This window comes from Sebastes fasciatus, chromosome 16, assembly GCF_043250625.1.
Source record: "Sebastes fasciatus isolate fSebFas1 chromosome 16, fSebFas1.pri, whole genome shotgun sequence".
Lineage (NCBI taxonomy): Eukaryota > Metazoa > Chordata > Actinopteri > Perciformes > Sebastidae > Sebastes > Sebastes fasciatus.
This window is the reverse complement of record NC_133810.1, coordinates 2112145-2139482: the sequence shown is the minus strand read 5'-3', so window position 1 is coordinate 2139482 and position 27338 is coordinate 2112145. Positions and strand designations below refer to the sequence as shown.

General features: G+C 37.5%; 2 protein-coding genes across 3 annotated transcripts; both read right to left on the bottom strand.

Annotated features, from left to right (window-relative positions):
- Positions 1 to 958: 958 nt before the first annotated feature.
- znf346 (zinc finger protein 346) lies at positions 959 to 8270 on the bottom strand. The gene is made up of 7 exons (XM_074610881.1): positions 8128 to 8270; positions 4855 to 4958; positions 3712 to 3807; positions 3339 to 3486; positions 2949 to 3248; positions 2680 to 2779; positions 959 to 1903 (listed from the first exon to the last, which is right to left on the bottom strand). The coding sequence occupies exons 1-7, from the start codon at positions 8183 to 8185 to the stop codon at positions 1633 to 1635; spliced, it is 1077 nt and encodes a 358-aa protein (XP_074466982.1). The 5' UTR covers positions 8186 to 8270; the 3' UTR covers positions 959 to 1632.
- A 9144-nt stretch (positions 8271 to 17414) lies between these two features.
- timd4 (T cell immunoglobulin and mucin domain containing 4) lies at positions 17415 to 26604 on the bottom strand. 2 transcript variants are annotated; one of them, XM_074611684.1, is made up of 8 exons: positions 26469 to 26604; positions 23752 to 23930; positions 23439 to 23601; positions 22688 to 22768; positions 22314 to 22393; positions 20336 to 20447; positions 20134 to 20167; positions 17415 to 19499 (listed from the first exon to the last, which is right to left on the bottom strand). In XM_074611684.1, the coding sequence occupies exons 1-8, from the start codon at positions 26536 to 26538 to the stop codon at positions 19415 to 19417; spliced, it is 804 nt and encodes a 267-aa protein (XP_074467785.1). In that variant the 5' UTR covers positions 26539 to 26604; the 3' UTR covers positions 17415 to 19414. The 2 variants fall into 2 exon arrangements, with proteins under 2 accessions (XP_074467785.1, XP_074467786.1); XM_074611685.1 differs by having other exon boundaries at positions 22314 to 22364.
- Between the last annotated feature and the right edge of the window lie 734 nt (positions 26605 to 27338).

Genomic DNA, 27338 nt, shown 5'->3' with positions numbered 1-27338 from the left:
ATAGATAATAAAATGATTAAATCATGTTTATAATAAAGTAAATGTTGAGGTAAATATTGGGGTAATTCCAAAGAAATGACTTGCTAATGATCACCTAATGAGCATGTCATTTGTTACCGTAACAGCAGCTTTTGTCCAGATTTAACATTTAAAAAAAGAAATCTAGTGAATTCACAACCTGCTACGAAATAATGATTTACACAGAACAAGCAACAATATTTCAATAGAAAACTTCTGGAGATATTTTGGCTTTTAAATAAAATTTTAAAAAAAAAATGGGTAAAAAAAAATAAAAGTGTAAAACAAAGTTCTCATAAAACAGCTAAATAATAATAATATCAGCTTTCACAAACTGGATCCAACATCTGGACAGAAAGTTCTCCTTCTATCTGACGACTACGGCCACTCGTCTGGCTTTTTGTTGTTGTTTATGTCCTCAACACACCAGGTTGAGAAAGAATCAAACTAGCAGAGAAGCAGAGGACGCGGAGGAGGAGGAGGAGGAGGAGGAGGAGGAGGAGGAGGAGGAGGAGGAGGAGGAGGAGACGTTTCAATAAATACATTCACTGGAGATAGAAACCATCTGGACTCAGGTGAAGAGGCGTGAGGCGGACCGCAGCGTTGCTGTGATGTTAGTAGAGGTTAGAGGTTAGTTAGTAAGAGATAAATGATTACATTACCCTGCTGTATCCCAGCTTTAAACTAACTTCATGATGTTTATAATACAGATGTCCCGAGCTGATCCCAAGAATATATAGATATATATATATCTATATATTCTAATAAATCGGTATCGGCTACATAAAGGCCATGGCCAGTTCATCCTGTACACACGACTCCAACAGAGTGAGACGCCGTCTCGTTAAACAGCTGATCACTTCACATCTGATCAATTTAAAGAGTCGCCTTCTCATCAATAATACATGATGTAGGGATTATTAGCCGACAAGATTAGTGCGTCGTATGCAGCGGTGTACCAGCTGCAGTGTATGATCACAACAGACAACTACACGCAGCATCGTAGCTGCTAAGTTAACGCTCCCGGACGCTGAACTGGAGACTCAGTTGTCTGTTGTGATCACACACTGCAGCTGGTGCACCGCTGCATGCCACTAACTAGTCAGTTAATAATGGGTTAACGAGGGTCGGTTATCGGTTAAGAACATTTTTCAAAATGAGCATCCCTAACACAAGCACAAGTTTGTTAACCGGTGGGAACGTTTCCTCTAGTTGAAAGCCCGGTTCGTCACATACAGTCACTAAAGGGCGCCTCCGTGCGTCGGTCTCTGGTGCCGAGGCGCAGTATTAGACGAGTTGGGAGTGAGAAGGCGTTGCTGTAACAGAAGAGGAGGACTTCCTCTATCGGGGGTTTTGTGGGTACCAGATGAACCGAGGATCTCACGCTGCAGGGTCACCGTCCTCTCACCTATCAGACACCAGAAGCTCGTCTCAGTAGAGGAGAACTGTTTCAGTCGGGAAGCCAGAATGATCAAACACCACGTCTGGGTGTTTGGGGGGCGGGGGGGGGGCTGAAGGTCCGTGGAGGTCGATGTTAATGTGTTAAAGGGGGGGCTGGTTGTTGTGTGTCATTCCGAGTCCTGAAACCTCTGCAGTCCCCGACCGGTCCCGGCCTCAAGTAAACTGGTACTCCTCCGAGTACTCCGTGTCCTCGGGAGCGTACTGGGTATCTCCGGCGGCGTACTGCGCGTCGTCCGTGGCGGCGTACTGGTCGTCCCCGTGGGCGTACTGGTCATCCCCGTGGGCGTACTGGTCGTCCCCGGGGGCGTACTGGTTGTCCGCCTCGGTGAACTGGTTGTCTCCGACGGCGTGCTGGTTGTCGCCCTCGTACGGTGGTTCTGCTGCGTCCGGGTTCTCTGCAGCGTTCAGGCCCGATTTCTTCACTCTGTTAAAAGATTTTAAGATTGAGATTAAGAAGACAGTTTGTTTTTTCAATGCTACTGATCGGGTCGGTCAAAATAAAACAGAAATTAGACACGTCAGAATGAGTCCCTGTTGACACGTACACGGGGAATGTTTAAGTTTGTTCCTCCTTTGTTCTAAAAACAAAAATCCCATCTATATGAACACCGTTTAAAAAGAATCTGCGTCCAAAGAAAACATTTGAAATCCCAACTGAAGCGCTGTCCAGAGCCAAACCAACAGGCGATGATATAACCCTCAAGTCATGTTGGACGATCATGCAAAGAAGAAGAAGAAGAAGAAGATGTTGGCCAAATCAGACGCCTGAAAAAACGCTGATACTTGAAGGCTGCAATGCAGCAGCCGAAGTATTAGGGCCACACTGAGGGAAAAAACATCAGAGATTTACAGAATAAAGTCACAACTTTATGGAAATAACACGTAAAATGACTACTTTATAATATTATGACTTTATTCTCGTAATCTCAGATTTATTTTTTTCCTTCAATGTGGCCCTAATACTTCGTCGTACCGTCGTACCATAGACCTACAACAATGAGAAATAAAAAAGAAAATGTAAACTAAGAACAGTTATTCATTTCCATGTGTATAAATCCACAGGGAGCCACTGGAGAGGAGCTGAAGAGACGCAGGTTGCTGACCTCTGATGTAGACGAAAGGCCAAAACACACAGAAAGCTCCGTTTGAAAGCGTCCGTGTGGACGGGTCCTGAGTACTGAAACAGAAGTGTGTTCTTACTGGTTCTTATGTTTGGCTCCACTGATGTGAGACTGGTACTGCTCCACAGAGTTCAGCTCGAGGCTGCAGATGGTGCACGGGTAGCCCTTTTGAGTGGAAGCTGCAGACACACACACACACACACACACACACACACACACACACACACACACACACACACACACACACACGCACACGCACACACACACAGGGAGAGAGATTAGTTTTCTTGTCCTCTCAGAGGAAAGACTTAAATCCTGCTGTATCGTCCTGGTTGCGTGGCGTCCGACCTGGTGCCGTGGAGGGGCCGTACGTCTCCATCAGTTTCTGCTTGGTCATCTGTTTTTTGTGCTTCTTGCCCACGTAGTGCTGCTGGGCCATGAGCGGGTTGTTGAAGGAGGCCTGGCAGATGGAGCAGAAACGGTCCGGGTTGTTGTCGCCGCCGCCGCCACCGCCACCGCCACCGCCACCGCCACCGCCACTGCCGCCGCCACCGCCGCCGCCGCCTCCACCAGCCGCTGCCGGCACGCCGCTCAAATCATCTGCAGGTTTCTTCTTGGGCTGGACTGTTGGTGGCGTTTGGGAGGCGACTGCCGGGAGAAACAACAGTTAGAATAAATAATAGGAATAGAAAGAAAGAAAGGAGACGGAAGGTAAATAATGAATGAAATGATGCGTACCGAGGGCCTGGGGGCCGACGTTCTTCAGCTTCAGGTTCTTGGCGTGAACTTTGCCCTGGTAGTGGGACTCGGCCACCACGGGAGCGGAGAAGGTCATGTTACATACGTGACACACCTTGAAGCGGTCGGTGTCTCCGTTGTTACAGTCCTGCTCACACAGACAGACACGGCGGCAGGAATCAGTTCCAGGTCCCGTTAGAGACAAACAACTGACTGTCTGCTGCGTCAACAGATCTGCCTCCTCGTCTTCACAGTAATGGACATTTAAGATAAATCTACGTTTAATATAAACCACACAGCTTCGGCTACTTTTCATTTAAATACATCTATTCATTTTTAATGCCAGCAAAAACTTTGAGTGATTTTTACTCACGCTGTCAGAAGACGACGACTTGAGCTTTTTCACCGCCGGCTCCTTCTCGTTCTGCATGGAGAGATAACGGCGCACTTTGTTGGCGTGTTTCTTGCTCTGAAAATACACAAATGTTTCATCACAACGTGGACAAAAAACCATCACTACACATCAACACAACTACACATCAACACTAGGCCTGCACGACGTGAGGACAATCTGCCATGTGTGAGAACACTCTTCAATATTGTGATGACGATATAACTTGTGATAAATAAACAAATATTGAAGTGTTCATATGTCAGCCTGGTTGTCTTTAAATCCAGAATGAATATGTTATATATAACCAGGCTATATGTAGCTTCTAGAGCAGCAACTGTAACGTTTATTAATATCTCAGTGAAGTTTATACAAACTGAAGAACACAGTCAGCATCAGTCCTTCCTCCTGTCCTCTGTCCTCGACAACTACTTTGATAATTGATTAACGTAATTTTTCATGCAAAAATGTTGTTTTCAGCCTCTCAAATATGGAGATTTCCTGCTTTTCTCTGTTTTATATCATATTAAACTATCTTTTGGTTTTGGACTGACAAAACAAGACATTTAAAGACATCACCCTGGACTCTGAGAAACTGGGATGGACATAATCATTTAGTTGCAGCACTACTTTGAATCGGCAAGTGGACGATAAATGTTGTCTTCTGTCCTGAACTAGAGAGCACATCTTCATCACGGCTGCACTCGTAGTAAGACGGATTGAATTCTTCTCACTTGTGATGGGACTTTTATCTTTGCTGCTAATATTTTATAGACCAAAAAAGATTAAGTATCAAAACAGAGTAGGGATGCACCGATACCGATACCAGTATCGGTTATCGGCGTGTACCCAAATGTAAGTACTTGTACTCGATCTGAAAAAAAGTGTTACCGGTGCATCTCTACTTGAGATTTAATGATATATCATAACTTCCTGGCCAGCATGATGTGGATGTGCTCTTATAGTAATAATAAAACCATTAATGTGATGTAAAGTGCATTCAATAATCATACCTCCTAGCTAATACCTATGGTGCAGCTTTCCCCCCGTATCACTGAGCGTAGTAGCACCGTTATAAATAAAGTCCCGTCCCCTGACGTGGAAGCAGCCGGCGGGCTCACTGACCTGATAATGAGTCAACTTCTGAGACTCTGAAATGAGGACAGCACTGCAGACTTTACACTGGGAGTCAGAAAACAGGTCGCCGCGCTCCTTTATCATCTTATTTACTGCAGCGGGGGGGAAGAGACAAACAGGAGAATTCAAATCAGGTCACATCTTCTGGGAAAATGTAATTATAACACACAACGTAAAACATATCTGTGGCAAAAGTTCAAACAACAATTCTGCTTTTCATTCATCAAGACAGCTCAGCTGGTGTCCACCACCTCCTTCTCCTCCTCCTCCTACTCCTCCTCCTACTTAAAATTTAGCACCAAATCTGTGGAACAAATGGTATCAACCCAAAAAATTGCTGCAACAACTTATGAGATATAATAGAGCATAGGATGACCATCAGATACTTCATCATCATGTTCATAATGTTTATGACTAGAAGAACTTGACACACAGTGCTGAGCTGCATCTCAAATGAATCTCCAGATTCTCAGCTTTCAGATGATGTACACCACTTCTATGTGACGTCTACTGTTGACTTGATATCTCCCCCTAAAGAAGACTCTATTGTGGCTCTCAGAGGGTTAAACTCCTGCCTGCTAAATGTAAGACGCTCCCCGTGTGCACATCTCTGTAAACAGCGGACAGACAGACGCTGTGTGTTTTGGGTCTAACTCTGAGCTCGAGTCTTTGTTCTCGGCTCAAACGATGAGTTCACCTTTGATGCGTCGACTCAGAGACGTGACAGAAATAACCGGTGATGTATCAGACAGATGTGATTAAGCCCTGTATTAAGTCAGGGGATTAAATCTGGTTGGATATATGACATTGCAGGAGCATTGACAGGTCGGGATGTTTTTTTACTTACAGAGTTGGTTTGGATGAGAGCTATTTCATTTAACCCTTTCAGGTGTGGAAAACATCACTGGCTTCATCTGTCTGTTAAACTTTGAGGGCTTTTTGATCATAAAGGTGTCCCTTACAGCTGGATTACATTAAATTAACTTTATTTTCATTGCACTGAGTACTGAGAAGAAGAATGATATAATATAATAATATAATAATAATAATCTAATGATATAATACAGTAATAATAATTTAATGATAAAATAGAATAAGAATAAGAATCTAATGATATAATAGAGTAATATAATAGAGTAATAATAATCTAGTAATGATATAATATAATAATAATAATAATCTAATGATATAATAGAGTAATAATAATTTAATGATAAAATAAAATAATAATATAATAGAGTAATAATAATTTAATGATAAAATATAATAATAATATAATGATATAATAGAGTAATAATAATATAATGATACAATAGAATAATAATAATACAATGATATAATAGAGTAATAATAATATAATGATTTAATAGAGTAATAATAATATAATGATACAATAGAATAATAATAATACAATGATATAATAGAGTAATAATAATATAATGATTTAATAGAGTAATAATAATAATATAATGATTATAATAGAGTAATAATAATCTAATGATATAATATAATAAGAGTAATAATAATAAGCTAATGATTATAATAGAGTAATAATAATAATGATTATAATAGAGTAATCATAATAATAATATGATATAATAAGAGTAATAATAATAAGCTAATGATTATAATAGAGTAATAATAATCTAATGATATAATATAATAATAATAATTATAATAATAATATGCTTTAGTAGAGTAATAATAATAATGTAATAATTATAATAGAGTAATAATAATAATACAATGATATAATAGAGTAATAATAATATAATGATTTAATAGAGTAATAATAATATAATGATTATAATAGAGTAATAATAATAATATAATGATTATAATAGAGTAATAATAATCTAATGATATAATATAATAAGAGTAATTATAATAAGCTAATGATTATAATAGATTAATAATAATCTAATGATATAATATAATAATAATAATAGTAATAATATGCTTTAGTAGAGTAATAATAATAATGTAATAATTATAATAGAGTAATAATAATCGGAACAAATATAAAAACACGTTGATTTTTTAAAGTTGCATTCATAAACAGCTCAGCAACCACCATGCTGTCCAGTGAACAGTTCAACCACCATGCTGTCCAGTGAACAGTTCAACCACCATGCTGTCCAGTGAACAGTTCAACCACCATGCTGTCCAGTGAACAGTTCATAGCAGCATGTGTGTGTTGTGTAGCCTAAACAAGCCAGACCTGAGGATTACAGCCAGCTAACTAGCTAAATGCATCTGGCCTATAAAACACATGCAGGTGTGCTGCTGACACATCTACAGAAGCCTCCCTCCGTCTCCACCTGCTGCATGACAACACAACCCATCTATAATCAGTCTGGAGCAGCATCAGCATGCACACATGCTCTCATCGACCTTGGAGAGGAAACAGCTACAGCTAGCTTAGCTTAGCAGCTACCAAGGCCTATAGAAGGAGGATAGGACACTGGTCCTGGAGTATGGGGTACAACGCATGCGCAGTGGAACTCAAGCTGCAGACCAGATTTACATGTTGCAGTGGGGAGATAGTGTACAGCAGCAAAGGTGAAATAAGATGCATCAGCTAACACAGTAAAAAAGAGCTAAACAAACCATTTTCATGTATAATTTTACATATTTTATTTGTTCTTGTTCTGTATGCACCTTGTCCTTTTACTCTAATGCAATGATCTGAGCCATGTTGTTTGTAAATTTAAATTTGTTTAATAAAAAAAAAAAAAGGAAGAAGCCAGGAAACATGTTTGAATATTTTTTGTGTTTGTTTGTTTATTTTATTTATATAAAACCAAAATGCATTGCAACTTCTTAGTATAATAGAAGAATATGAATTACAGGTACAGCCCTATAGCCCTTAATTTAATTTATTATTATTTTCATGTATAATTTTACATATTTTATTTGTTCTTGTTCTGTATGCACCTTGTCCTTTTACTCTAATGCAATGATCTATGAGCCATGTTGTTTGTAAATTTAAATTTGTTCAATAAAAATAACAGTGCAGACCAGATTCTACTGCGCATGCGCTAAACCCCCGGAGATATGTCGCATTGATGACGCGTGACCCAGCCTCCCTTATATAGGCCTTGACGGCTACAGCTAGCCTAGCCTAGCTTAGCCTAGCTTAACCCCTGCAGTGCCGGCTAACGTTAGCTCGCAGGAAGCTAACAGCAGCAGCAGCTTGATTAACCGCGGCTGTTCCGTTAGATGAACCGTTAGTCGGTAGAGAGAAGAAGCGGCTCCTACCCTCCGCCGGGCCTGAAGGGAAACAAGCGAAATCCTCCGTCTGCATCGCGACGGCCATTGTTGATACTCAGAGAGAGCGGCGTCCTACTGCGCATGCGCAGCAGACTGCTGATGTGAAGGTCGAGAACGAGCCGGTTCAAAGAGCCGGCTCTTTTAAGATAACGGTACATGTCCACAAGGGCGTTTTTTATCGCGAGGGGACGCGACGCTTCCCAGCATTGGACGCTTGGTGGGCTGTCACTAGACTAGGAGTTTGTTCCAATCCGCGTACTTCTGTACTTACACTTACTATTTTGAGTGTATAAGTGCGTTAACACTGAAGTACGGCAAAATGCAGTGCACTCAAAGTACCCGGATGTTGTGCTCAAAACGGTCAAATTGTTGAGTGTGGAACGCTGGACACTTTTCACACTCATTTGTCGCCATCTTGGCTACGTAGCGGAAGGGGCGGGAGCACGACCACTATTCGAACATACGTAGATAAAAGAATAAAACAATACAATACGTAAACATACCGGTGCATTTTCAGCCAACAGGTGGACACATCGTAGGCGACGACTTTGGAAACGTAATTTCCACTCTGCTTTCATTTTTTTCTTCAACAAAGCAGGCAGATATTTTTGCGGGTAGTGGATGGGTAAAACCTGAAGGAGGCAGCAGTGCAACACAAAGGATGCCAGCTGCTGTAAAACCCCGAAGAAGAAGAAGATATTTTGGCGGGTAGCAAGCCGCGATCAAATGTTGCGATCGTCATTTCCTGTCAGTGCGCTGCAGAGTATTCGATTTGAGACGACCCTACCCCACTGAAATACACACACTACTCAAGTAAGTACAGCGTGCACACAGTGCACTACACTGAAGTGTACTTCAGGAAGTACGTGGATTGGAACACACTCAAAGGGTGTCCCCGCCTGATTTGACGAACGCTTTCCCGTAGTTGGCTGCTACTCCCAGCTTTCAAACCGGAAACAGTATGTAGGCTCGTTTGGAAACTTTCTTCTCTTATATCACGAAAATAGTTCACCGAAATGTGATTCTGAGAACATTTGAGGCGAGAAATAATCCATGCAGTTGATGAATCTGTCTTTATTTTGGATCAACAACGTTTATTTTACAAGATGACATGATTTGCATAAAGTAGACTAGCCCTCAGCGCGCTGACGGTCTACAGGTACAGAGCAGGAGGGAGAGGAGGAGAGAAAAAGAGAGAGGAGAGCGGTGCGCGAATAGCAGAAAAGATGAGTGACAGTCGGAAAAGTAGCAGCATGTAAAATTATGGTATTCTGGAAATTATAAGGTTTAGTATAATTATATTGAATAATTTAAGTTATATATGTGCATACATACTAATCATAGGTCAAAACAGCAAAAGCTAAATTTGGCTGAATTATAAAAGGCAGAAGTGGTAAAATGAAGAACCGTTTGGGAGCCGAAAGAGCCGACTCTTCTTGGTGAATTGAGCCAAATGATCTGGATCACCAAAAAGAGCCGGAATTCCCATCACTACAGCAGAAGACAAAGAGGTTAAAAACATAAAGAGCTCTCACTCTGCATGGAAATTCATGTCCCAAACACAAATCAGCACTATGTTTTTAAGCATATAGACGATCTTCGAACAAGTCTGTAAGCTGATTTGTTGTTCATTGTGTTACAGTTCTTTATCTCACCAGCAGACTGAGGAACAGTTTCTTCCCCCAGGCCATAAGACTTTTAAATAGATAATTCATACAATACCTTCTCACACAAAAAGTACCTCAATCATATATAAGATAAGATAAGATAAGATAAGATGAACCTTTATTAATCCCCGGAGGGAAATTCAGGTGTCAAAGCAGCAACATCAGCAAACAGAGTGAATCACAGGAGAGGTAAAGGTATACAAAAATTATAAAGACAATAATAGAAATATAAAAGATACAGAGTGAATGGGTGAACATAGTGTGTACAGTCCGTCAATAAATAAATGTAGAATGTACAATAAATAAATAAATAAATAAATGTAATATGTACATATGTGCAGTCAGCAATAAAGTGGTATATAGGCTGTATAGTGTAAAGTGAGTGTAAAGTGCGCCAGATAGTGCATGTTTAAATTTCTTAAAAGTATAATAATATCGTATACTGTATATATTCTTAACGTATATGTTCTTAATATGCCTTGTACAAAGTATTTCTTTTTATAATTGTTATATAACTTATTATTTTTAATGGAGCTTCCTAGGAAAAGCATTTCACAACGATTGTACTGGTATAACCGGCGTGACAATAGGCAAGGCAAGGCAGGGCAGCTTTATTTGTGTAGCACATTCCAGCAACAGGCAATTCAAAGTGCTTCACATCAACATTCAAGAACATTGTGACAAAGTGCAAAAGAACATTAAGACATAATTAAAACAGTTATAAAAATATAAAAACATTAAAGATTAGAAAATAAAAACAAGCTCAAAATAAAAGCTAGGATAGAACCTAAAATAGACAATAGACAATAAACATCTTGAATCTTGAATCACTACACAACACAATTTGGCCAAAAATTTGGCACTTTTACTGAAGTAATATCTATCTGAGAATAAAGTCATAATATTATAAAGTAGTAATTTTACGTGTTATTTTCTTTTTTTCTCATAAAGTTATAACTTTATTCTCGTAATATTACGACTATTTCTCTCCTAAAGTTATGACTTTATTCTGTAAATCTGTTTTTAGTCGTACTCGTTGCCCAAGTTACCATGCATACATTTTTGCGGTGAAAGAAGTACTCAGCTCTTTTACTGAAGTAATATCTAGTTTAAAGTCTAAAAATACTCCATTACAAGTAAAAGTCCTGAATTAAAAAATGTTACTCAAGTAAAAATGCCCAAGTATTCTCAGCGAAATGTACTTAATGTATATATTATAGTCCATATAAAGTGTCTGTGATACTGTCAGAGATGGAGAGTTGTGACTGATGTATTGTTATTGACAGTGTATGACTGATTAAGTGTTCATCAGGATGATGGCCTGGAGGTAGAAACTAATCAATCTAAACTAACTAATTTACAGTGTAAAATAACTTACTGTATGTATTTTTCTGTTATTAATTTGGACAACTAACAAAAAGTCTCAGATTACACTATGAATTGTGCAAATTATATGAAAAAAACTGACATTTAATCCCAACAGTAAAACTAACCATACAATGTAAGTCAATAAATATAATATTCTTAATATGCCTTGAACAAAGTATTTCTTATATATGTACATTCATACTTCCTGATATGTACATGTTCTTAATATGCCTTGTACAAAGTATTTCCTTTTATAAATGTGATATAACTTATTATTTTAAATGGAGCTTCCCAGCAAAAAGCATTTCACAACGATTGTACTGGTATAACCGGCGTGACAATAGGCAAGGCAAAGCAAGGCAAGGCAAGGCAAGGCAAGGCAAGGCAAGGCAGGGCAAGGCAAGGCAAGGCAAGGCAAGGCAAGGCAGGGCAAGGCAAGGCAGCTTTATTTGTGTAGCACATTCCAGCAACAGGCAATTCAAAGTGCTTCACATCAACATTCAAGAACATTGTGACAAAGTGCAAAAGAACATTAAGACATAATTAAAACAGTTATAAAAATATAAAAACATTAAAGATTAGGAAATAAAAACAAGCTCAAAATAAAAGCTAGGATAGAAGCTAAAATAGACAATAGACAATAAACATCTTGAATCTTGAATCACTACACAACACAATTTGGCCAAAAATTTGGCACTTTTACTGAAGTAATATCTATCTGAGAATAAAGTCATAATATTATAAAGTAGTAATTTTACGTGTTATTTTCTTTTTTTCTCGTAAAGTTATGACTTTATTCTCGTAATATTATGACTATTTCTCTCCTAAAGTTATGACTTTATTATCGTTATATTACGACTTTTTTTCTCGTAAAGTTATGACTTTATTCTCGTTATATTACGACTTTTTTTCTCATAAAGTTATGACTTTATTCCCGTAATATTACGACTTTTGTTTTCCTTTTGGGGGTATAAACTAATTAATCTAAACTAACTAATTTACAGTGTAAAATAACTTACTGTATGTATTTTTTGTTATTAATTTGGACAACTAACAAAAAGTCTCAGATTACATAAAGAGATTAAATAAAAATAAAAAAATCTGACATGAAGACATTTAAACCCAACAATAAAACTAACCTTACAATGTAAGTCAATAAATATAAAAAATCATCTGTTTTTAACTGAACCTTGTTCTTTATACCTGTCCACAAACCTCCATTATCAACAGTTATTCACAGTAACATTTAATAAATACATAGATGGATCAAAATGTCAGTGTTACACCTATTAATAATGAAATATCTTACATGTGGGCTGTAAAATAAAACACATGCTTGAGTGAGCCTGCAATTTTCGCGTGATCTCGCGTGACATCGCGAGAGTTCAGCTAACTGCCGTGCTAGGTAAGTAGCATCTACCTGTTCAAAATGTTCACTAAACGTGCCCAAAATACGACTCTAGCTAAAATATTCACAACGAAAATGTATTATGGACTAACTTAAATAATAATGGCACAAAAGGCTTCAGTCTTAATATGATTCTTAAAGCTAAAACACGATGAGTCATGATAGTTAGCAGTTAGCTACCTTAGCTAACAACAGACAGTCAGTTAAAGGGACTCTATGTGAGAATCATAATGTGTTGTTAACAGCGACACCTGGTGGCCGTTAAGTCAACTAAAGTAGTATTATGAGAATAAAGTCATAATATTATAAAGTAGTAATTTTACGTGTTATTTTCTTTTTTTCTCGTAAAGTTATGACTTTATTCTCGTTATATTACGATTTTCTTTCTCGTAAAGTTATGACTTTATTCTCGTAATATTACGACTTTTTTTCTCGTAAAGCTATGACTTTATTCTCTTAATATTACGACTTTTTTCTCTCGTAAAATTATGACTTTATTCTCGTTATATCACGACTTGTTTCTCTCGTAAAATTATGACTTTTTATTCTCGTAATATTACGACTTTTTTTCTCCCAAAGTTATGACTTTACTCTCGTAATATTAAAAAAATTTTCTCGTAAAGTTATGACTTAATTCTCGTAATATTACGACTTTTTTTCTCGTAAAGTTGACTTTATTCTCGTAATATTACGACTTTTTTTCTCATAAAGCTATGACTTTATTCTCGTAATATTACAATTTCTTTCTTGTAATGTTATGACTTTATTCTCGTAATGTTACAATTTGTTTCTCGTAAAGTTATGACTTTATTCTTTTAATATTACGACTGTTTTTCTCGTAAAGTTATGACTTTATTCTCGTAATTTTATGACTTTATTGTCGTAATATTAAGACTTTTTTCTCGTAAAGTTATGACTTTATTCTCGTAATGTTACGACTTTTTTCTCGTAAAGTTATGACTTTATTCTCGTTATATTACAATTTCTTTCTCGTAATGTTATGACTTTATTCTCGTAATATTAAAAAAAAATTCTCGTAAAGTTATGACTTAATTCTCGTAATATTACGACTTTTTTTCTCGTAAAGTTGACTTTATTCTCGTAATATTACGACTTTTTTTCTCATAAAGCTATGACTTTATTCTCGTAATATTACAATTTCTTTCTTGTAATGTTATGACTTTATTCTCGTAATGTTACAATTTGTTTCTCGTAAAGTTATGACTTTATTCTTTTAATATTACGACTGTTTTTCTCGTAAAGTTATGACTTTATTCTCGTAATTTTATGACTTTATTGTCGTAATATTAAGACTTTTTTCTCGTAAAGTTATGACTTTATTCTCGTAATGTTACGACTTTTTTCTCGTAAAGTTATGACTTTATCCTCGTAAAATTACGACTTTTTTTCTCCCAAAATTATGACTTTTTATTCTCGTAATATTATGACTTTTTTTCTCGTAATATTCTGACTTTATTCTGTAAATCTGTTTTTAGTAGTTCTCGTTGCCCAAGTTACCATGCATACATTTTTGCGGTGAAAGAAGTACTCAGCTCTTTTACTGAAGTAATATCTATCTGAGAATAAAGTCATAATATTATAAAGTAGTAATTTTGCGTGTTATTTTCTTTTTTCTCTCATAAAGTTATGACTTTATTCTCGTAATGTTATGATTTTATTTTCGTAATATTACGACTTTTTTTCTCGTAAAGTTATGACTTTATTCTCGTAATATTACGACTTTTTTTCTCGTAATATTCTGACTTTATTCTGTAAATCTGTTTTTAGTCGTACTCGTTGCCCAAGTTACCATGCATACATTTTTACGGTGAAAGAAGTACTCAGCTCTTTTACTGAAGTAATATCTAGTTTAAAGTCTAAAAATACTCCATTACAAGTAAAAGTCCTGAATTAAAAAATGTTACTCAAGTAAAAATGCCCAAGTATTCTCAGCGAAATGTACTTAATGTATATATTATAGTCCATATAAAGTGTCTGTGATACTGTCAGAGATGGAGAGTTGTGACTGATGTATTGTTATTGACAGTGTATGACTGATTAAGTGTTCATCAGGATGATGGCCTGGAGGTAGAAACTAATCAATCTAAACTAACTAATTTACAGTGTAAAATAACTTACTGTATGTATTTTTCTGTTATTAATTTGGACAACTATCAAAAAGTCTCAGATTACACTATGAATTGTGCAAATTATATGAAAAAAACTGACATTTAATCCCAACAGTAAAACTAACCATACAATGTAAGTCAATAAATATAATATTCTTAATATGCCTTGAACAAAGTATTTCTTATATATGTACATTCATACTTCCTGATATGTATATGTTCTTAATATGCCTTGTACAAAGTATTTCCTTTTATAAATGAGATATAACTTATTATTTTAAATGGAGCTTCCCAGGAAAAAGCATTTCACAACGATTGTACTGGTATAACCGGCGTGACAATAGGCAAGGCAAAGCAAGGCAAGGCAAGGCAAGGCAGGGCAAGGCAAGGCAAGGCAAGGCAAGGCAAGGCAGGGCAAGGCAGCTTTATTTGTGTAGCACATTCCAGCAACAGACAATTCAAAGTGCTTCACATCAACATTCAAGAACATTGTGACAAAGTGCAAAAGAACATTAAGACATAATTAAAACAGTTCTAAAAACATTAAAACATTAAAGATTAGAAAATAAAAACAAGCTCAAAATAAAAGCTAGGATAGAAGCTAAAATAGACAATAGACAATAAACATCTTGAATCTTGAATCACTACACAACACAATTTGGCCAAAATGAAAAGTACGTCTGCATTTTGTGTACTTTTAGTCGTACTCGTTGCCCAAGTTACCATGCATACATTTTTGCGGTGGAAGAAGTACTCAGCTCTTTTACTGAAGTAATATCTATCTGAGAATAAAGTCATAATATTATAAAGTAGTAATTTTGCGTGTTATTTTCTTTTTTCTCTCTTAAAGTAATGACTTTATTCTCGTAATATTACAATTTCTTTCTCGTAATGTTATGACTTTATTCTCGTAATTTTATGACTTTATTCTCGTAATATTAAGACTTTATTCTCGTAATGTTACGACTTCTTTTCTCATAAAGTTCTGACTTTATTCTTTTAATATTACGAATGTTTTTCTCGTAAAGTAATGACTTTATTCTCGTAATGTTACGACTTTTTTCTCGTAAAGTTATGACTTTATTCTCGTAATATTACAATTTGTTTCTCGTAATGTTATGACTTTATTCTCGTAATATTACAATTTCTTTCTCGTAATGTTATGACTTTATTCTCGTAATTTTATGACTTTATTGTCGTAATATTAAGACTTTATTCTTGTAATGTTACAATTTTTTTCTCGGAAAGTTATGACTTAATTCTCGTAATATTACGACTTTTTTTCTCGTAAAGTTATGACTTTATTCTCGTTATATTACGACTTTTTTTCTCATAAAGTTATGACTTTATTCTCGTTATATTACGACTTTTTTTCTCATAAAGCTATGACTTTATTCTCGTTATATTACGACTTTTTTTCTCATAAAGCTATGACTTTATTCTCGTTATATTACAATTTCTTTCTCGTAATGTTATGACTTTATTCTCGTAATATTACAATTTCTTTCTCGTAATGTTATGACTTTATTCTCGTAATTTTATGACTTTATTGTCGTAATATTAAGACTTTATTCTCGTAATGTTACAATTTGTTTCTCGTAAAGTTATGACTTTATTCTCGTAATATTAAAAATTTTTTCTCGTAAAGTTATGACTTAATTCTCGTAATATTACGACTTTTTTTCTCGTAAAGTTGACTTTATTCTCGTAATATTACGACTTTTTTTCTCATAAAGCTATGACTTTATTCTCGTAATATTACAATTTCTTTCTTGTAATGTTATGACTTTATTCTCGTAATGTTACAATTTGTTTCTCGTAAAGTTATGACTTTATTCTTTTAATATTACGACTGTTTTTCTCGTAAAGTTATGACTTTATTCTCGTAATTTTATGACTTTATTGTCGTAATATTAAGACTTTTCTCGTAAAGTTATGACTTTTTTCTCGTAAAGTTATGACTTTATTCTCGTTATATTACAATTTCTTTCTCGTAATGTTATGACTTTATTCTCGTAATATTACAATTTTTTTCTCGTAAAGTTATGACTTAATTCTCGTAATATTACGACTTTTTTTCTCGTAAAGTTGACTTTATTCTCGTAATATTACGACTTTTTTTCTCATAAAGCTATGACTTTATTCTCGTAATATTACAATTTCTTTCTTGTAATGTTATGACTTTATTCTCGTAATGTTACAATTTGTTTCTCGTAAAGTTATGACTTTATTCTTTTAATATTACGACTGTTTTTCTCGTAAAGTTATGACTTTATTCTCGTAATTTTATGACTTTATTGTCGTAATATTAAGACTTTTTTCTCGTAAAGTTATGACTTTATTCTCGTAATGTTACGACTTTTTTCTCGTAAAGTTATGACTTTATTCTCGTAATATTACAATTTCTTTCTCGTAATATTCTGACTTTATTCTGTAAATCTCAGATGTTTTTCCCCTCAATGTGGCCCTAATACTCCGTAATACATTGTCTCTTTGGCCCTCACTGCATTAGACTTATATACTATATACTTAGACTATAAACTGTGTTACCTTCATCACAATGATCAAATGTTTTGCGGCTCCACACAGATTTCTTTTTTTTTGTTTTGCCTAAAATGGCTCTTTTGATAGTAAAGGTTGCTGACCCCTGGTCTAAATGGTACATCCCATATTAGAAATCACTGAGAATTGATCACACACAGACGTTGTGATTGGTTTTTATTCAGCTTGTTTTGATGAAGTTCAGGCAGGTTAATAATCACAGGAAACACTAATAAAAGACAAACTACAGCAGCAGCAGCAGCGTCCTGCTCACAGTCAGCTGACAGAAAGCGTCTCAACACAGAATTAAATCAGTGTGTGAAATACCACTATGACCTCTCAAAATGAACATAATTGTTCTCTATTTTTCTATATTGTAACAACGCACCGGCTGTAATTCTGCAAACTACACAGTTAAATACAGATAAAATAATAAATTCTGCTCCTCCTCTCCATATCTGATAAGCATCTCATTTATGTCCTTATTCAACAGAAATACAGTGTAAACTGTGAACGGTTAAATCCTGCTGATTTTAATATTAAAATAGTTATTGAAGTTGTTTGTAATAGTACACTGGTTTTTGGAGAGGTGTGAGGTGAAAATAATTTATTGAAAACGTGGGAGCACTTCTGCATTTTTATTTATTGATCTATTTATTTTTTAACATTTATTTGGTTATTTTTTTGCTGTACTGCTCAGCAGCAGCTGGTACAGTTTCAAGGTACTTTTACTTTACTTGAGTATTTCCATTTTATGTTACTTTTAGGGATGTACTGATGGCACTTTTTTTTTAGACCGAGTACAAGTACTTACATTTTGGTACTCGCCGATGCCGAGTACCGATACGAGTACTTCTCTGAGCCAAAAGACCCTCGTTAACAGCCAGCTGAAGGGTGTGAGCGACACACGGCAGGCTGGGGAGTCCCGCATACGAGGCGGTGCGCCGCCACCGGGGCACGGCCCCAGGGCGCGGCGCGGCCCACGTAAAAGGCGTCAGGGGTCTGCGGCGATGTCGGTAACCCACCCGGCCCGTCTTGAAACATGATCCAAGGAGTCTAACGCACGCGCGAGTCAGAGGGTGCAAGCAAAACCCCGTGGTGAAATGAAAGTGAGGGCTGGTGCGCCGGCTGAGGTGGGATCCCGGCCCCGCCGGGTCGGGCCCGTCTCGCCCGCACCGTCAGAGAGGTGGCGCGTGAGCGCGTGCGATAGGACCCGAAAGATGGTGATGAGAGGTTAACGTCACGCTGCCGTAAAGTGGTATCGGTGCCGTTGTATCGGAGCCGTTTTGCGAATACGAGTACATGAGCACAGTATCGGACCCGATACTCGATACTGGTATCGGTATCGGTGCATCCCTAAAAATTACGAAGAAAAACAATATTCGACTAAAATTAAAATATATTAACTTATTTTTTATGCGCCGAAAAATGTACTTCCAAGGCCTCCACCATTTCTGACGTCAACAACTATCGGTATCGGTATCGAGTACCGGTGCATCCCTAGTTACTTTATACCATCACTACATTGTGGAAGCCAATATTGTACTTTTTACTCCACTACATTTATCTTTGATAACTTTGGTTACTTTACAGATTATTAAAACAAAATCTAAATCAAGTAATAAATGATAATATATTATTATAAAGTCATTAAAAGGAGCTCCACTTTTACCAGCTGCTACATTACAGTGAGCACATGAATGCATCAATATAATAATATAACACATATTATTCTACATAATGAGTACTTTTACTTTTTGTACTTTAAGTATATTTTTTAATGCTAATACCTTTGTTCTTTGATTTAAGGACTTTTAACAGAGTTTTTTTAAATTGTGGTATTACTACTTTCAAGAGATCTGAGTACTTCTTCCACCACTGTGAGTCTTATGTTAACGGGTCGGTTTGGGTTTAACGTGCAGGACAGAAGAAGCAACATGACGCCCCGTCTTAATTATATGTTTTCGCTGCGTATAGAGCGGCAGAGAGGAGGGAAATGTAGTTAACGTGTAGCTGATGGAGGTAACTCTACCCTGATTGTGATGCAGTATTTCACACACTGAATAAACCAGCACACGCTCAGCCAAACACATGCAGGTGTGTGTTTGATTTATTTTTATTTAATTGAACGTAAAGCTTTCTGTGCATTCAGCTCGGCCCCTCTAGTCCAGAGTGTAGATGTTCTCCTGGACCGGTCTTCTCATCCGGATCTCATAGATGATGTGAGGAGGTTCATCAGAGGAGAAACTGGAGGAGAAAATTAAAGTTAAACAGCCTCTTAGACACAAACAGGCGTTTCCCTTAATGGTGTTTCTGTTAACCAAGAGCAAAACAAATGTTAGGCGCCGTCAACATTTATTCATTTGTCACGTAACTTCCCGGAGTTATTTTAACCCAAACTGCGATCTTTTCCTAAAGCTAACTAAGTAGTTTTTGTCACGTAACTTCCGTAATTAAGTTACGACACTTTAGGTGATATTTTAACCCAAAACGCAATCTTCTGTTAAAGCTAGCGAAGTAGTTTAGTAGGCTTATCCTAACCAAGTCGATCTTTTCCTAAACCTAACTAAGTCATTTTCTTCTGAAAAGACTGTAGCGTAAATTGACACGTGTGTCATGTGTTGCTGGACATTTGTAGGAAAACGCACAAAAAATACGTTGTTGAAAGTCCTGCTGAGCGTCACAAAAAAGGGAAATTCGTGTATGTACACGAATCAAATAGATTAAATTTCGTGATTTCTGTCCAGCTCTCAAAGCTGTCCATCTCCTCTCCGTTAGTCTCACGGCTCTTTGCTGCGATGCTCCTAAACTATCCCACAATGCATCGTTCGTCATCGGCTCGCCAAAATCCAAGATGATAAACAGCCGACGTTGAACTCACCAGCCGGTCTTTAAGGCTCTTCTGTATATTCCACCTGGAGAAGGAAATAAGATTTGAAACGTATTAAATGTGCAGACTCGCTGCGTTCAGGGTTAAAGCCTTTTAATCATATTTAGTTTGAAGCAGGGCACAACAGATATTCTGGTTTATATTGTATAGATATTGTGGTATAGAGACGCTGTTTGAAGAAGAGAAAACGTACGTTTGAAGGCCAGAAAGAGAAAAACTGCCGCCAAGATCAACAACACACTGAGGGAGAGAGAGAGGACGGGAACGTTGATCTGAAGGGACAGAGACGGTAGAGAGTCCTCCACCAGACATGAGAGAGAGAGAGAGGTTTCAATTTAAATATTAGAATGTTCTTAATATTAACTCTATATGTGATACCATTTATGACCAGGATCCAATATGACAACAGAAAAAAAATAAAGCTATCAGGAGAGCAGGACGGCGTAAAAGCTCATCAAATGTACCGTTGTAATGTCAGCTACAGGTTGTGCTATTCTCTTTGTTTTTAGCTTATATATTTGTTTACATTTTGTCAAATTAGCACCATTAAAAGTATGCCGAATTATCTATCAGCAGCTCCTGTTTGCAGAGTACCCATTTATGTACAGACAACTATCACTGGAGTGCTTTGATACTGAAGAAAACTTAAAAATATGAAGCTTCTCAGTGAAGTTCTGCAGCGTTTTCTATGATTTCTAAGTGGATTACAAGTATGTACCAACGAGGGCTGTCACGATACTCGGGGGCCGATTCCATATGTATTGTGATTTTTAAGTATTGCAATTCAATATTACAATTTATTGCAATTTATTGTTAACTTCTTTAACACTAGACCATGGGAAAAAAGATGAGTCATACACTTCCAGGGACTTTTACTTTGGAAAATATCTAAATTATTGTAGTAAGAATGTTTGATTTTCAGCATGTAAGTAGTCAGAGATGTCCTGAAGTCAAATATATCAGTCATTGTCAGGAATTATTTATTATCCAGCAACCCAGAAATCAAGAATAAATACACAAATTAGTGGTATTTTCTTTTTCATTTATAAGGAACATGTAATGTTTTATACTTCTGGTGAATATAATCCAATCAATCTTATTTCCATGGATGTATTTTGTATATACAGTTCCCTTTGTTAACACCTTATTTTGAAAACCGGACGTAGTTACTACTTCCTCTAACTTCTCCAAGGTGGTCTCTAGCTCTCCCGTCAGCTCCGTTCTCTTTATCCATCCATGGTCAGCTCCATCGGGGCCGTTTCAATGCAGAGAACATAAATGTCAGTATCTGGATGCTCTACAGTCGTAGCGTCGGCCCATTTGACCACGGAGACGAAAGCAACGGCCGGCTCGACCGCCTCATTACCTATACGATAACGTTTCCTGATAACATTTTCAGACTTTTATTCAGACAGCTATCGGCCTTTTTTTTGGGACATTTTTTGGGACATATTTCGGACATACTTTGGCATTTTTCGGCCTTTTTTCTGACATATTTCAGACTTTTGTTTCAACATATTTCGGCCTTTTTTCGGACATACTTTGGCCTTTTTTCGGACATACTTTGGCCTTTTTGGGAAATTTTTTGGGCCATATTTCGGACATACTTTGGCATTTTTCAGCTTTTTTTCTGACTTTGTTTTCTGACTTTTTCTGACTTTGTTCTGACTTATTTTCGGACATATTTTGGCCTTTTGTTTGATCATATTTCAGCCTTTTTGGGCCATATTTTGTACATACTTTGGGATTTTTTCGACATATTTCAGCCTTTTTTAAAACATTTTCAGACATATTTCGGCTTTTTTTCTGACTTTTTTCAGCCTTTGTTCTGACTTATTTTTTGGACATATTTTGGCCTTTTTTAGACGTTAGCATGCAGCTTTAGCTCTGCTCTGTCTAGCTCTGCTTTTCCTGTCAATGTGTTTCCATCCTTTACTGGATGTGTAGTGTTTACCATGCTGGATTTAACATGGGAGGATGCAGGTCGTATCCATGCGGACCTTTTCCTAAATCAATGTGCGTTTAATCAAATTTCCACACAGTAAACGGTAGAGTTTCTGCACAGTAAAACTGCTAAATGCACAGAGCGTGGAGGGGATGGGGGTTAAGAAGAGCTGCCGAACCCTCCTGGCAGGTAAATCCAGCAATGATTCTGGGTGGTGGTTACTCACTGTGACGGTGTCGTAGCGCAGCAGGGTGGAGTTCCTCCTCAGAAGGTCCAGCTGAGACGACAGCAGGGATTTCCAGTTTACTATTGACACAAACACTTTGAATTATTGAGTAAATAAACTCATGATTAGTGTGATCGTAGCTTTTTCTTGACGCTGAGTCTCAACGAATCTGCAAATGATCTGAAGAGCTGAGCAGTCAACGTTTAATAGTAATTAACACATCGTCAGTGAGCTCATAACCAGTTCATAACCAGCTTCATGATACCAGTTTATTATCCAGGATCACCAACGTTGGGCTCAGTGAAGCCAGGTAACCCAGACTGAGTTGAAGTGGTTTGTTGTTCGGGTCTCTGGGACCAGCAGGTAGATCTCACCTGTGGTGGCCGACGGCTCCGTGACTTGACTGGTCGTTTCTGTCGTGGTTGTCGTTGGAGGAGGAGAACTGGTGACGGGAGCTGAGAGGGAAAAGAACAGATTAAACTACAGATTAACTCTGGTTTAATCAGATTTACAGAGGTTACGGTCGTGGTTGCGTCCGAAATGCTAACATGCTATTCAGCACACTAAAACAGTATGTGAGATATTTTAGTATGTGAGAAACCTTAGTATGAAACCAATAGTCCACGAGTTGCATACTATTTCCGGTAAAATATTTCAGTTGGACACAAACGCAGCATAAATATCCCACAATGCAATGAGGTAGTGACGACAAAGTTTATAACAGACGTTGACGGACAGCTCTGTAACATCAATAACGCTTCAGTTTAATATAAGATTTCACTTTGCTGTGTGTAATATATATTTAAATTAAATGTATGTGAGTAGAGTAACTGTTTCCATTGTATTTTACTTTGTAGGCTACTTATATACATCTCAGAGGTACTTTTTACTGCACTACGTTTATCTGACAGCTTTAGTTACTTTACAGATTATTATAGAGATGTGCTGATCCGACTTTTTCAGTCTCTATAGTGATAACTGGGCTTTGGGTATCGGCCGATACCGAGTCCCGATCCGATACCAGTGTTTAATTAATAAGCTGTATACCTCACTGTGTGGAAGTGACTGGGATCATTCTGTTATGTGTAAAGAATCTACGGTATATCTGTCATAGGTTGGGCTCACCTTTGACCACTCTCAGGTTCATGATCACCTTCTTGTCGTTAAAGATCCCGTCGATGTCCACCCTGCAGCAGTACGGCCCGCTGTCCGTCCGCCTCACGTTCAGGATGTCCAGGTCCATCTGTCCGTCCAGGACGTCCCCCGTCAGCCGGTACCGATCCGTCAGCTGCAGCACCAGGGGTCAGGGTTAGATCATCCAAACTGTCTCTACTCTGAGGTGTGAACATTAATCGGACCAGAACTAAAAGACTTCTTCGGTCCGGACCAAATCTAGGTCTAGTAAACGTGAATCTTTGAATCGTTTGGTTCTGCTGACCTTGGAGATGACTCCGTGCTCGTCCGTCTGAACCAGGATGTTGTTGCACCAGAAGGTTCCGCAGCCGCGGCCCCAGCAGACCCGACTCAGACCGAAACGCTTCACCGAGTACTGACAGGACAGAGAGGCCACGCCCCCCTCCGCCACTTTAAAACAGGAAACGGACGAAAACGGTCCACCTGCAGCACAGACGCACAGAGAGGATGGATTCACTACATATTTACATACAAGCGGTAAATACACACTATATATTTATATACAAGCGGTAACAAAGGGGGCCAGTAAAGTAAACAAAGGTTTACAAAAGAAGTTTGCTTACACACAACATGCACTAACTGAGATGCAGGGCAGTAACAGCTGTGATGATGTTTCTTAAAGGTGACTCAAGCTGGAACACGTGGAAGTAACAGCTCGGTGCTTATATCACAGGGCTGGTATCTCACTGTGGGTCTATTTAACTCAGGCTGGAATGCTTGGCAGTTACACAGCCACATACAAGCTCTCTATGTTACATAGGGCCGGTGGCACACTGTGTCATTAAAGGAACACTTAGATTAACAGCAAAATATGACAACTAGACTAGATTGCTTTGAATACTTGGTATTCAAATGCTGAACCAAAATCTTTTCAAGGTCTACAGCATAGGTTAACTTGAATTAGCAGCAAAAGCAAGTTATTAAAATTAACACTATAAAGGCTTAAAGTGTTAATAATCAAACTCTCTCATATAACAATTCTCACCACAATGTACTTGTTTAAAAGTACAGCTGGACTTCTACTCCTTTGGAAGACTAGTAGTGTAGAATGTAAACACTTTTGGTTTGTTTAGAAGTGGAATATGAAATTTTTGTTTTTGACCAAAAATTATGCTGAAAATTAATATTGCACAATTATGAACAATTTGCCAACAATAATAATATGCCTCACACGGGGCACCAACATGTAGGGATTTGGCAGTAACAGATTTGGTTATTAGAAAATTAATTAATAAATAATAATAGAATAGAATTATTAATATTAATAAAAATGATCAATAAACATTAATAATAAACGGGGCACCACTCTGGAATCAGGGACCAATAACCAAAACGTTAGTATAGTCTCATTAAATATACTAAACTATCAATTTGGAATGTTGATTAATAATTAAATTAATAACTATAACCAAATTAGATAGTAAAGGTTGAAGGATATCGGAGTTCTTGACATAGCAGAGGTTGGCATTATTCACTCTTGTAAAACATTAAAGAGACCAGCACGTATATTCCACAAACATTTATTCACAAGATAATATATGTATGTGATCTTAATGTGTGTCAGATAATGCAGTGGGTTAGAAAAGATGGTTAGTTTGCATGCAAGACCTCGTCTATTTGAAGCATAAACTAAACACATCAGATGTGGCGAAGTCCATGTGTTGAAGTTGTGGTTCCATGTCAAGGATGTTGTCTTTGCTGTGCTCCAATCAAGTTGTGCAGATTGGAGGAAGCTGATCGCTCCAATACTTCTTTCCAGAAGCTTGATAGCTTGGTGCTAACTTCCTTGCGGTTGTTGCTTGAAGTTAGTAGGTAAAAAGGCAGGCTCTCGCGTCTTCTGTCTTAGAGGTTCCTTGTGTTCCTATGGCTGTTTCCTAACAGGCCATAGATCAGAGAGCAGAGCTGCTTCTGGTCAAGAGAGCAGCAGCTCACCTCCACAGGTCAGGAGGTGAGAGGAGGAGGGCAGAAAGAGGAGGAACAAAGACATTCCTCTGGTTTTGTCCTGGGTGAATTTCACACCTATGTGTGAATGCTACAGTAGCCAATGGCTACTGAGCTGCGTCCACAGCCAATGGCTGCATGACTCAAGGATCCTGAGAAGCGTAGTTCATTGTCTTTGCCACCAGTAATGGTGGGTCCCTACAATATATATTTATATAAGCAGTAAATATATATTACTATATATTTATATACAAGCAGGAAATATATATATATATATATATATATATATATAAGCAGCAAAAAAATTCAAATATGAATATATTCACTATATAAATATATTCACTATATATTTATATGAATTTGCAAAGTAACTAAAGTTATTAAATAAATGTAACGGGAGTAAAAAAGTACAATGTTTGTCTCCAAAATATAATGAAGTAGAAGTATAAAGTAGCATAAAATGGAAATACTCGAAATTGCCCTCAACTACTGTAATTTAAGACGCGTAAACAAGTGTACCAAAATATTAAGTCCAACCAAGCTCTGATTGGTCAGATGTTATGAGCTGCAGGAGTCTCGCCAATCAGAACTCCTGTTGCTGAGCTCTACGTATACTCTATAATTTAAATACACACTTTAATAAGTTACTGGGAGTACTGGGTAGTAAAGCAGTTGAACACACACACACACATGATTCAACTTCCTGTCAACAGATCCAACATTACAAACATTGTTTACATGCATCATTGTGACTGTGATGAAGGTTTTAGAGTTTGTGTTGCAGCGGTGAAGTATTCAGATCCTCTACTTCAATAAAAGTACTTATACCACATTGTAAAAAATACAAGTTAATGTCCTGCATTGAAAATGATCCTTCAGTAAAAGTATACAAGTACAGTCAGTAGATGTAGATGGCATGTAGAAAGTAGCATGAAAAGTACCTCAAATTTGTACTTGAGTACATGTACTTAGTTACATTCCACCACTGTTGTGTTGTGATGTCAGCAGGTTGTGTCTCACCTGACAGGACGAAGAGGAAGATGATGAAGGTCTGAGGCGTTCGGCAGCGGCGAGGCGAGACGGCGGCCATCCTGTGAGTGTGTGTGTGTGTGTGTGTGTGTGTGTGTTCATTGTCCAGTTAGACGACAACACAGTGTGTCTCTGTGACGGCGCTGAGGGACGGGCCAGAGACACACTGTGTGTGTTTGTGTGACGTCTGGATGATGAAGTCTTCATTGATTCATTGATAACTGACTCTGAAATGTTTAGTTTGAATGTGTCTGGAGAAGATTAGATTTCTACGACTGTTTACTTTAATAGTAAATATTGTATACAGAGGTGTATGCAGCACTCTGGTTGGCTGGTATGAATCATAGTTACTGTATATTCATAGACACAATAATACAAATTAAACTAATTTATTCATATTATGTATTAGAAAGTCGGGTTCTGGTGTTGAATCTTGAAGAGGCTGGTTGGAGATGAGTCGGGCTTGAATCCATCGACTCGCTCTGACAAAAGACTTTATATAAGAAGTAGACGAAGTCACCGTGATGTCACCCATTCTGAAGCCTCGAGTTCCGCATTTTGACCCTCGCCATCTTGGTTTTTGGCCGTCGCCATTTTGGTTATTTGCAACCAGAAGTGACTCGAGAGGATGGAGCTAAGTCCAAAAAACAAACGAGATGGCGACGGCCAAAACAACAAGATAGTGACAGCCCAATAAATCGACACCGTAAAAAACAAGATTGCGACGGCTAAAAGAACTAAATGGTGGCAGCCAATGAAATCAAGATCGCAACGGCCAAAAACCAAGATGGTCCCGTCCTCCATACATCCCACCTTAATCTGAATATGAGTAAAGACTTTTACGGTTTTAAATTAAGTGTT